This window comes from Diabrotica virgifera, chromosome 1 (assembly GCF_917563875.1).
Source record: "Diabrotica virgifera virgifera chromosome 1, PGI_DIABVI_V3a".
Classification (NCBI taxonomy): Eukaryota; Metazoa; Arthropoda; class Insecta; order Coleoptera; family Chrysomelidae; genus Diabrotica; species Diabrotica virgifera.
In genome coordinates, this window is record NC_065443.1 from 75,147,456 (window position 1) to 75,161,060 (window position 13,605).

General features: G+C 32.9%; 1 protein-coding gene across 2 annotated transcripts in view; it reads left to right on the top strand.

The window, feature by feature from the left end:
• LOC114339102 (fatty acid synthase) overlaps window positions 1-13,605 on the top strand; it is a 172,838-nt gene that overhangs the window by 107,795 nt on the left and 51,438 nt on the right. For both annotated transcript variants that reach the window (XM_028289735.2, XM_028289736.2), the window contains exons 14-15: window positions 3,516-3,773; window positions 5,977-6,949. In XM_028289735.2, the coding sequence (XP_028145536.2) occupies window positions 3,516-3,773; window positions 5,977-6,949 (1,231 nt within the window). The remainder of the gene's footprint in view (window positions 1-3,515; window positions 3,774-5,976; window positions 6,950-13,605) is intronic.

A 13,605-nucleotide genomic window follows, 5' to 3' on the forward strand; every position in this document is an offset into this window, starting at 1 on the left:
ACTCGATCAAAAACAAATATTTCTTACTGATTTTGTGTTTAGAAAATCATAGACCTATGCAAAAGCAAACATGTGTTCCTCTTGAACTCAAGCAGAAACAAATATGTGACTTAAACCAATCAGGAACGTCTATTTAAGTCACGTGACACAAACAGTCAGACTGCAGGAAGCTTTAGTAAGGTTAATAGTAGTTGTTAATTTGCCGTAGAAAGGACATCGCACACATCTTATGGAAAATATAATGTAACTCAAATTCAATAAAATTTATACGAATAGATGCGTTTTAAATTAACGGTCAAATCTTATCATTGCGCCAACTCTATATTTTCAATAATAAGAGCAGAAATTGATATAAATAAATCTGAAATCAAATGGGTACGTACATAAGTTAGAGAGAGAGAAAATATTTTAAAATACCCAAATTGTTGGTACTCCATAAATCAGCGGATTAGTTTCACTAATCCGCTTAGACCCAGCGGGGTTTAAGCTCTTGTGAATAGCACCCAGAGCAATAGTAATTGTAACTGACACTTTTACTGACTCAAAAAATGTGATTTCGATAAACTTTAATTGCAATTTGCCCCGTAATTAATCATAATTAAGAGTTGGCGCAATGATAATATTTGACCGTTAATTTAAAACGAATCTATTCGTATAAATTTTATTGAATTTGAGTGACATTATATTTTCCATAAGATGTGTGCGATGTCCTTTGTTTAATATTAATTTTAACGAAAAGTTTAGTTTAGTTATAGTAAAAAGTTCGGCTAAATAAAATGGAAGTTGATGCTGAAAGTCTTATTCCTGTTAATGAGGGTTCGAAAGGAACTAGGAAAAAAGGACACAATATTTTAGATAGGCCTAAACATGTTTTGAACAATACGAATTTTTGACTATTTTTAATTTTTTTAATGGTCTAATGCAAGTGAATTTTTACAACTAACAAGTTAGTTTCAATGTTATTTCAAAAAATGTGTTTCAATAAAATCAATTTTGGTTCTCTATAATTTTATTTCAACACTTTCTTTAACCAAAAAAAATATTTCTATCTAACCAAAAGCAAACATGTCAGCTTTCCACTCAACCAAAAACAAACATGTCTCTTGAATTCAGTCAAAACCAAACATGTCAAATATTAAATATTTAATAACTAATTAAAATAACATTTTCGATTTGAACTGCTATATTATTCTTGTATATAATAATAATTTGTCACAAGTAACATTTTTTGTCATTGGAAACAGTTGACTAATATTATAAAAACGTTTTTCTCATTTCCTGAAAATTTGTATTTGGCTGACTTGTTTGTTTTTGCTTGTGCGCTCCTCAGTTTTGGTAGCCTTATTTGTTCTTTGATTTCTCAGCTTTTGTATTTTTTGGCTAAATAACATCGTTGGTAGCTTGCAGGATGATTTTCACCACAATTGATACATTTTGGTTCCTCTTTTAGTGGTTTCTGACAATCTTTGGTAAGGTGCTTACCGATGTATTTAACACATCTTGGTTCCTTATTATAATATTTCCATGTATGACCATAGGCCTGGCATCTTTTGCACTGTGGTACCAGCTTCAAGCTCCATGATAAGCTTCTCAAGCTTATTCCAAGCGCTGAATTCTTTATTTTATTTTTTGTCAGAGTTAAGGTTTATGACCAAAGATTAACATGAACATGAATAACCAGACACATGAGCTTCTACGTTGCATAGGATTCGTCTTGGCAGCGTTTGGTAAATTCAACTATATATTTAAATCGGACTTACCCATATGCCTCAAAAGGAAAATCATCTTTGACCAGTGTGAGTTACCTATATTCACTTGTTACCTAGGTCGTACAATAAAACAATAGACGCTATCGAAATAATCGAGTCGCTAAAGTGGAACTGGTCAGGACACGTCTCTAGATTTTATCAAACAACCGATTGACAAAACGTATTTTCTAGAGAATGCCACGATAAGAAGCACTAAGAAGCAGAGGATGCTAATCAACCAGATAAAAAGGGTGTTATCAGTAACTGGATGCAAGCCGCACAAAACAGAGACAGATAGAAAGAGCTGAGAGAGATCTATGACTAGCAGTGGACGCATACTGGATGATGATGATGAAGGTTTCTGATCCGTATGTAAGGACTGGTAGAATGCTTTCCTTTTTAAATGGATAGGAATATTGATTTTAAATATTAGTCTTATTTTTCTGAATGTAGCCCAACCTCAACTTACTCTTCCAAGTAGCTCAAATCGCGTTAATCTTATTTCGTGATCCACAATCTGTCCACAACTTCTATTGGCGATTTTTTTATTTCTGTTAACTCATTGGGGCAAGATTTGTCAGCATGTTGTTTTCCCATAGTTTATTCTTAAACCGACTCTGTTACTTGCTGTAGTTATTGTAGCATAACTCTGGCTTTTCCTAATTCGTCTGTTATGAGACTTAGGGAGCGCCTACATTGATTCGTATTCCTCCGATCCGATCGGATCTGATTCCGATCCGACATCGGATTGAAAACAAACTCAAGGTATTAAAGCATAGTGAATTGAGATCTTTTCATTCATGCAATGAAGATTTACAGTTAAAATCAAAATAATTATATACATCTAAACAATGCAAACTTGGAATAGACTGTCTGAAGTTCTTAGAATGCTAAGACTGATAATACAGGGAGCAAGGAGTATAGGACGAAGGATAATGTCATGGTTGAAGAATTTAAGGGACCGGTTTAAATGTACTTCCATAGAACTCTTCAGTAGAGCGGTATAAATATAGAGTAAAGATAGTGATGATGTTATCCAACATCCGATTGGGAGATGGCACTAAAAGAAGAAGAAGATGTTTGAAGTCTATCTTTGTGCCAATCCCATAAAAAGTGGGTGTCAATAAATGTGGACAACATAAGATATAATCAATTTAATAAGTTTTATACTAAAACTAGCTCAAAATCATACACAATCGAATAAGATGTGATTAAAATATGGCATATAAAATCCCAGCAAAGATAGAGAAACTAAACAACTTAAGCCTTATAATATGGGTCTAGATATAAGATCAAAAAATGAAGAAAGCTTTTAGTCGTTTACTGCATTTTTCAAAAAAGCATAAAAAATCATTTCAAATACGAACGGACGATTTAGAAATAACGAAAAGACAATATAATAGACACAACATATTGATAGATCAAAGAGGCAATATATATTTGATAAAAAGGAAAAAAGAGATAGGAAAGGTTATATAGGCCACCTGTTACCGGTCAAGTTGATGGTGCATATAACGCAAATGTGAACAGTAAAATAGAATCAGAAATACCAGAAGAAGTAAAAGACACAATTAAAGGAATGGATACTTAATACATAATTAATCAAATAAAAACTTTATGTTCTTGAAATGGTTTTCTTTTTTAAATTGTTGTCCGTTTTCTCGTGAGGGTCATGTCGACGGAATATTTAATTTCGTTGAAAGTAATTTCATATAGTTACAGAGGAAAACGCAGTCATAAACTAAAATTAATGGCATTTTCTTTTAGTTTTACAGAGGGAAGACTTTTACAAAGAACTTGGAATGCGGATGTTACTTCTGGCTGAAGATTTTCAATCTGTAAAACAAATTGACATCGATTCCACAGACGCACTGATAGAATGGAAAGACAATGTTACATGTTTTCTTGACGGTATGCTACAATTGATGATTCCTATCAATAGACCAAGAGAATTAACTGTACCACAATCTATAACGAGATTAATTATTGATCCAGAACTATTGTTCAAAGATTGTGATGACAAATGTAAGTATTTTTCATAATCACGAAACTAGTGTATGTTTGTTTCACATCAGTTTGTGGTGTTTTGAATATATAGGGTGTCCCAAAGCAGCGGAACGGTCGAATACTTCGCAAAATGAACATCGGATCGAAAAACTGAAAAATACGTGTTCAATGATTTTCAAAAATTTATCGAATGATACCAAATACTACCCCCACTCCACCCCTTGGAGGTGGGGTGGGGTGTAACTTTAAAATCTTAAATAAAAAAACAGTTTTATTACAGATTTGAATTCTTTACGTAAAAGTAAGCAATTTTTATTCGAGACATTTTTTTTGAATTGTGGAGAGCTGGCGCTATAATCGGAAAAAATGATTTATCGTGATACCGTAGTTTTTTCCGATTATAGTGCCATCTATCCATAATTCGAAGAAATGTCTCGAATACAAGTTCCTTACTTTTACGTAAAGAATCCAAACCTGCAATAAAAACTGGGGGTTTCCATTTAAGATTTTAAAGTTATCCAGGGCGTGGAGTGGATTGTCGTGTTTGGTATTCGATAGATTTTGGAAAATTATTGAACCTCTATTTTTCAGTTTTTCGATCGGATGTTCATTTCAAGAAATATTCGACCGTTCCGCTACTTTTGGGACACCCTTTATAAAGTATTGCATTTTTAGATGCTCATTCAAACCAAATATAAATGTTTTATGGATTAGCTAAGCCCATGTTGTAATATTTTGCATAAAAGAAAAAATACTAGAAACTGTTAGTTAAATTAGAATCAACAAAGAGTCATTATAAAGAAATTGTTATTAACTTACTTGAACACCTTTTGCAAAGCAAAACCGTGTCAGAAAAAGGTTTTAATTATTAATCATTATTTTAATGTTTACGCCCTTTTAAAAAATACAATACACAGAATAGCAAGTGTACCAAACGAAAACAGAACCATCGAAGAATTTTGTTACGATTTACAAAACTCGATTTAAGAGTCTTAGAAAACACCGACAACATTGGCAAAAAATGGGTGGATGACACAGGAAATCCTAGACCTGATAGAAGTTTAACGGAGATATACAAATATACATTTTAACAAATACCGTCAAATCAACAAACTCGTAAACAAAAAAATTAAGCAAGCCAAAGAATCTTGGCTCGAGACCTCATGTAAAGCAATAGAAGACCTCCAAAAAAGTCAGTTTCACCTCCACAAGAAACTTAAATACAGCTCCGGAAGTAGAAATCCGAAAAATGCTCACGTACTTAAAAATGCAGTGGAATAATTTGTGAACTTTTTGACGATGCTTCTCGAGAAAATGATAGACATACACACACATACTACCAGTGACAACCAGTTAGAGAGGTCTCAGTATACTGAAATCGGAAGTCAGAAAAGCAATGCAGCAATCCAAAAATAATAAAGCACTTGGACTAGATCAAATCTCTGCTGAGCTACTTAAACTTTTTTGGACGAAGAAAACATTACCTACTGAACCACTTTCTTTAACAAAATTTACAACGAAGGAAAAATACTCGATGATTGGTTGAAGTCTGTTTATATTATTACCAAAGAAAAGCAGGCATACCAAATGCAGTGATTTTAGACTAATCAATTTCATGAGCCACGTCCTTAAGATACTTTTACAAGTATACAAAACCGAGTAAGTATTCCTTCTGTTCGAAAATGCAATGGGTAATAAGCAATTTGTATTTAAAAATGGTCTAGGAACTAGGAAGGTATTATTTTCTATGGGCGTTCTCTTGCAAGAAAACTTGTGAGTTCCGAAAAAACGTTTAAATTTGTTTCATCGACTGCGAGAAGACATTCGACCGAGTTAAACATGATACACTTTTCTATTGCCTGCGAACAGCAGGACTTGACTAGTGCGGTATAAGACTGTTAAAATACTTATATTACAATAAAGTATCCTATATCCAACTTAGACATAGTCAAGCGACAGGGAAAGAAGAAGAATCGAAATCGGTAAAGGTGTTTTCGGTAGATCGGTAAATGAACTGCCGAATTGGAAATTACCAAACCAGCTACCAAGCTTTTTTTCAGCTCTTAAAAGTATATAGTCTGATTATCTTATTTTAGTTGTTTAGTTTCAAGTATTCAGCTCATTCATTTACTTGACCTCAGAACACTATCATCGCCATAGCATATCATAAACTGAAAGTACGGTATATTACACAAGTAATGTTTACAAATATTTTTTACAGATCGTCCAGTAAAACAAAACAAATGTCTAGACGTGATCCAGACGAAAGGAATAGAAATGTTTGGGGCTAAAGTTGTTATTGCTCCAAGACGTCAGAAGATACAAAGCGATCCATTATTACAATCCTATCAATTTGTAAGCTATATATCTCCTTTGAATGACAAATATGACTTAGACATATCGTTAGACATTGCATTGCAGATCATATTTCAAAACATTGATGGATATAACCGAAATTTAACGATGATAGAACTTCTTACACAAAAACATAAACTAAGTGAAGAATTCAACTACAAAATTAAGGAAATCATAAATAAACAGATTTTAACTGAGGTGAAATATTTAAATATGGAACTAAAAGATGTTGAGGATAAGGCAGATGTGTTTATTATAGATAAAGTGCTCTTAAAATCTTATTTGGATGATTTTCATAAGTCTCTAAATACGAACGGTTTTGTCTTATACTGGGGTAAATTGATGAGAGTACCTAATGATCTAGATCTTATCTTCCAAACTCCTAACATATCTTTATTGCGTTTGAAAGCATCGTTCCCAGAAAACCACGAAGTAGTTAAAATATCAACTTCAAGTTTTGAATGGTTGAACAGGCTTGTAAGAGTAGCTCAATCTAATGAAGAAGAAAAAACAATATGGCTATATAGCCAAAATGAAGAATTCAGTGGTATTATGGGTCTGGAAAGGTGCTTAGTAAGTGAAAATTTAAAAGTAGCAATTAAATCGATTTGGATTAATCAACAGGCTACACTATTTTCAATAAACGACGACGGATACAAAAATCAGTTATCGAAAAGATTGAATTTAAATGTATTTCGAGAAAATACCTGGGGGACGTACGTCCATTTTCCTATAAACGAGACAGAAAAGAAGTTAATAAATTCGGCGGAAGTTTCTTTGCAAACTGTTGGAAACTTGGCCAGTCTCTGTTGGATAGAGAAACGTCTGTTTGGAATAAAGTAAGTTTATAAACGTTTCATTAATTCATTAAGCATTACAATTCCTAGGGATTATAGCTAAAGCCATGACGTTCAAAATCCTATTCTTGGGTGAGGTGGATTACTCCTCTATCATTTATAGCTTGATGTGTGTCTTTGCTGTTCTCGTGACTTTTTTCCATTTCTTCCTGTCCTTGCACTGAACTTTCCAGTCTTTCACATTCATTGCTCTTATGTCTTCTTCTACATCATCCAGCCATCTTCTTCTGGGTCTTCCTCTACATCTGGGACATAGTGGTGACCAGGGAGTTATCCTTCTCAACAAATCTGATTGTGGGTGTCTCTGTATATGTCCCATCCATTCTAAGCGAAGCGATTTTACGTATCTGACTATATTTTCTCTTTAATTCTTCTTCAATTTCGGCATATGTTTTCATTCGTATTTCTCCCTCTCTTGTTAAATTGTGGCCCAGTATTATTCTCATTATTTTTCGTTCAAATTTCAGAAGGCTATCTTCCTCTTTCTTGTAACTCGTTGTTGTTTTCCATCCCATATTTTGTAACAACAGGTTTTATTAAGGTCTTATGCAGTGAGAACGTTTGAGTTGGAATAAATTAATATTCTCGAGAATGGGCGACTCTGGAGATAAATCCCGAAACAGGTCGATTTTTATTTTTAAATTTTAATTTTTGGCCTATATATAATACTACTGACGTTATCCATCTGGGTGTGATGACGTAATCGATGATTTTCCTAAATGAGAATAAGAGTCGTGTGATAGCTCATTCGAAAGGTTATTCAGTACTATATTCAATAGTGTAAATATTAATATAATTATTTATACAGGGTGGCTAAAAATTTTTTTTAATTAAATTAATTGAGACAAAAAGAAGAATGTATATAAATTTTACTGTTATCCGAAAACAGGAAAAAATGTTTATTTGATAAATAAATATTGTTTTTCGCTTAAATTCAATATTATAACTGCCACCCACCCAAGCAGTTTGAACATTTTATTTAAACTAAAAGCAATGTTTATTTTTCAAATTAACATTTTTTCTGTTTTCTGACAACAGTAAAATGTATTTTACATAAAATAAATTACATACATTCTTCCTTTTGTCTCAATTAATTTAATTAAAAAAATGTTTGGGCACCCTGCATAAATAATTATATTTATATAGAGAATAGAGAATTGAATAACCTTTCGAATGAGCTATCACACGACCCCTATTCTCATTAAAAAAATCATCGATTAGGTGATCACGCATAGATGGATGACGTCACTAGTATGATATATATGCCAAAAAATTATAATTTAAAAATAAAAATCGACCAATTTCGGAATTTATCTCTAGGGCCCAGAGCACTCCAAATAGAATTCTATTTTGCTGACGTCACAAAATAGAATTTCATGATGGGAGAATCGACGGTTGCTAGGCAACGTGACGTCACTAAAATAGAATTATATTTGGCGTGCTCCCGCACCAGAGACGCCCATTCTCGAGAAAATGAATTTATTCCAACTCAAACGTCCTCACTCTATAGGTTCATCTTGTTTCTCTTACTTAGTGTCTTGCTTCTTAACCGATTTCTATTATTGGGACCGTGCAAGTTCGGCAAAGCGACACCTGGTTTCTACGCTCAGCAACATTTTTCGCACTTTTAATTATATTGGCCAATTATATTAGTCCTGGTTACTGGATAAATATCAAGGACAAGGACATAGTCCAAAAAAATAATAAGGAGAAAAGTCAGATTCAGGTGATGTTATTAAAACGTAAACAATTGTATGTAGTAAATAAAATTAGGTATTAAAATCCAGTACTACAAGCAAAATACAATTAATTAAATTTACCTTTGTATAATAATTGCATAACATATCAATATTGTTGAGCAATATATAGATAATTTGTCTTCTTCAATGACAGTAGGTATGAAATATACTTCAATTTGACAATTTTAATTGACAACATGAATTATTTAAGAACGTTGCAATATTTCTCCGCCATTCGCGCACGATCGTTTCTTGTATCCCCTCCAAGTACTTGCACACTGCACACCTCGAATAAAGATAGGATCGTACCTATTATTTCTTATATTTCTGTTAGATACTTCAGTCAAAGTAAAACAATAAGGAGTACATGTTCTATTAGATATCAATAATTATCTTCTATCTTGCGGGTTTAATACGGCTAATCGAGATTATCTCGGGTATTCTTCTTAAGATGCCGTGCATTTCTGTGTAGTAAGAGTCAGCCACCGTACGTTGTCTTGACAGCTTTGGAGACGGCTGCTCTGAAAAGTTCATTTGATGTACATCCATACCATTCTCTCAGCTCAGGTTGCGTAGCCACGATATTCTGCGTCTCCCTATGTTTCTTTTTTCTTGAATATTTCCCTGCATAATCAATTGGAGCAAGTTGTATCTCTCTTGACATGTAATAAGTTCGAGATATTCTAATAATTATCTTCTTTTGATGGTATTTAGGATTTCCACTTCTTTATTCATCTTTCTCAGAACTTCTTTGTTTTTTGACGTATTCTGTCCACGATATTTTCAGAATTCTTCTGTACGCCCACAGCTTGAATGATTCTAGTTTTTTAATTGCCGCATTCAAGGTCCAAGCTTCCATTCCATAAAACAGAGTCGAGAAAAGTCGAGATGTTAGATAGTCAGGATTAAATTATTCTGTTTTTAGCAGCATTGTGAAGCATTTCATAGCTGTGGTTCCTGTCCATTGGCGATTATGTAGCAATTACATCTTTTTACGTCCTAGATCTCTCTTAGCCTCTATCTTTTCGTCGAGTACCTGTGACGGTGTCCGTCCATGATATTCTAAGTATTCGGCGCCGACACCTCATTTCAAAGACTTCAAAGTATTGTTAATGGAGACTCCTGTTAAGGGAGCTGGCCTTTAATGTCCATGCTTCCATTCCGTACAATAAAACAGGCCAAACGTATCTAACGCTTTAGCATTTTGTACCTCACGTTGACATCCAATTTGCAATCGGTTAGAAATGTACGAAGCCTCAAAAAGCCTCTGGTTTGTTCTACTCTGCTCTTTAGTTCAGTCTCAGGGTCAAAACTCATTCAGCAGACAACCAAAGTATTTAAACTGCCTGACTTGTTCGACTTTTTCTCCAACTACATATATCTTTGCATTTGGGTAATTATTCCTACCTATACCTAATCAATGTTTGTGTCTTTTTGAAGTTATACTTCTTTAGGCGCGTTTAGGCGTAAATGTATAAAAAAAATTTCTATAATGTTTATTTTAATAAGTTACAGGGGTGAAAACGAAGACACAATTCAGTATGATTTTTAATTTTAAATATATCGTTCAAAAGAAACTTTTTGTATATTCTAAGGGACTTTCGGCCCTCGGTAATAATATTATAATCTTTCATTCTGCATTTAAATTTTTCAAAAATACTCATTAGTTTTCTCAGGATTCGGAAAAAATTAATGCTTTGAAAAACATTTGACTGAAATTTTACCCAAGTATTTTACATTTTTGTAATCAGTGTTTCAAATGCTTTTAAATTAGGTGTCACATGATGTACTTTCCCATTTAAAAAAATCAAAGTTATGACTATGACTGTCACCTGAAGAGGGATCGCATAAAGTTCGAAACCTTAATGATACAATATACTATTTATTTTAAAAATCGACCTGTCCGAGCGTTTTGCTAATGTATTAAAAATAAATGAATTAATATGGCGTTTAACACTTATTCCAGCGCAGTGTATATACAATATGGTGCAAATGAAAGGAATAAATTCGTTATTTCGTAAACCGGCGACTTTATGGAAAAATCCCGAAACAGGTCGATTTTTACTTTTAAATTATGATATTTTAGCATATATATCACACGAGTGACGTCATCCAGATGGACGTGGTGACGTAATCGATGATTTTTTAAATGAGACTAGGGGTCGTGTAATAGCTCATTTGAAAGGGTATGCAATTCTCTATTCAGTAATATAAACAGTGACATCATTATTTATACGGGGTGTCAAAAAACAATTTTTTTAAATTAAATTAATTCACAGAAAAAGAACAATGTATGTAATTTTTTAATTTAAAATACATTTACTACTGCCATAAAACAGGAAACAAATATTTATTTGAAAAATAAACATTGCTTTTCGCTTAAGAGGATCGGTACATATTTTAGGCTGCAATACTATTCAAATGGGGATTCATTTTTTCCGAATCCTGAGAAAACTAATAAGTATTTTTGAAAAATTTAAACGCAGAATGAAAGATTACGTTATTAGCGAGGGCCGAAAGTCCCTGAGAACTTCTATAATGTTTATTTTAATAAGTTACAGGGGTGAAAATCTAAGAGAAAATTTAGTGTGATATTTAATTTCAAATATATCATTCAAAATAAACTTTTAATTTATTCTAAGGGACTTTCGGTCCTCGGTAATAATTTAGTCTTTCATTCTGCGTTTAAATTTTTCCAAAATATTTATTGGTTTTTTCAGGATTCGAAAAAAATGAACACAATGCCGTGGTAATATTTTCCAAATCTATCTTTGTCTTACAACGCACTCAGCCGAATATAATATTGTCAGCATATATTGTCAGTCAGACACTAACAATCAGTGACAATTTTAAATATTTGACATTGCATCGGGAATATTTTGAGTTTTGATTAAATATTATTGATATATAGTGTATTTGATAAATAATTGATTTAAGACGTGAACTTAATAAAAAGTTATTTATTGTGTATTATTTGTGGAAGATCCAAGCAAAGAATACATCAGGATAATATATTCTGTGATCCAAGTATTTTGTTGTTAAAGATGTTCAAAATTGTAAGCGTTCCATAACAATATATTATTAAAAAATCACTTTAACACTTTTCCTCTTTTCTCGATTGAGTATTAGTTTTTGTTGTACAAATAAATTATTACAATCACTGAATACATAGTTAATGAAAAAATTATCACATTTATTAACTGAATTAATAATTTGCAATTATAAAGAACAATGCAAGAACATTTAAAACACATCTCTTTAAATTAATGATGACATTTTCAAGTAGAATGCCATTTTAGTAATGTTTACATATCCATACCAGTGTGAATTTTACTACACGTAATTTGCCATGTAAAGACAGAAAAAGTAGGGATACACGTAAAATATTTGCGAATTATGTACCCATAGCCTTAAATTAAATGTTCAAACTTCCAAAAAGGAGGTGCCTAGCGATAGCTGGCTTGAACATTGAATTTAATCGAAAAAATGTTTATTTATCAAAAAACTTTTTTTTTCTGTTTTCTGACAGCGGTAGAGTGCATTTTGAATTAAATAAATTACATACATTCTTCTTTTTTTGTCAATTGATTTAATTTAAAAAATTGTTTTTGGACACCCTGTATATAAATATATTAATAAAGGAAACAAAGTAAGTTATCAATCGAAGTAGCACAGAAAACGACAATAAATATCGTTCCTATACCACCAGATTGACAACAGGTGGAATACTCTCTTTGGTTGCACCTTCTGAGATTTTCAAAATTTATAAATCAAACAGGATGCCGACGAAATTAAGATGAGAGAATTTGAAATAATTCACAACTCATCTGCTCAGCGTGGTAAAAGTTCCAACCAGAAAGATTCCTTAATACTCCTACAAAAGAGTAAATGAATTAATAAAGTATAAACATTTTCAATTTCTTTGCAACACGAAAATGCAACACGAAAATGCAGCAGCTGCATAATACTCTGGTTAAATCGGAGAGTGCAGGAAAAGTCTATACCGCTTTCGGAGGTCTTTTCCCCCTTATCAGTAGTCCCATATCTTCTTCTCTCCGATTTCTCCAGGTATCATACTTTGGGCCCTTCCGAATTGCAAAGAAAGAAATGTCACGGATGAACTAGAGCCATCCGGAAGGGCCCAAAGTATGATACCTGGAGAAATCGGAGAGAAGAGGATATGGGACTACCGATAAGGGGGAAAAGACCTCCGAAAGCGGTATAGACTTTTCCTGCACTCTCCGATTTAACCAGAGTATTATGCAGCTGCTGCATTTTCGTGTTGCATTTTCGTGTTGCAGAGAAATTGAAAATGTTTATACTTTATTAATTCATTTTCTCTTTTGTAGGAGTATTAAGGAATCTTTCTTGTTGGAACTTTTACCACGCTTAGCAGATGAGTTGTAAATTATTTAAAATTATCTCATCTTAATTTCCTCGACATCCTGTTTGATTTATAAATTTTGAAAATTTCAGGAGGTGTCACCAAAGAAAGTATTCCACCCGGTGTCAATATGGTGGTATGAGAACGATATTTATTGTCGTTTTCTGTGCTACTTCGATTGATAACTTACTTTGTTTTTCGGTAGATACCTCTAGTTCATCCGTGACATTTCTTTCTTTGCAATTCGGAAGGGCCCAAAGTATGATACCTGGAGAAATCGGAGAGAAGAGGATATGGGACTACTGATGAGGGGGAAAAGACCTCCGAAACCGGTATAGACTTTTCCTGCACTCTCCGATTTAACCAGAGTATTATGCAGCTGCTGAGTTTTCGTGTTGCAAATAAATTAAAAATGTATATACTATTTTAATTATCTTAATGTTTACATTACTGAATAGAGAATTGAATAACCTTTCAAATGAGCTAGCACACGGCCCCTATTCTCATTTTAAAAA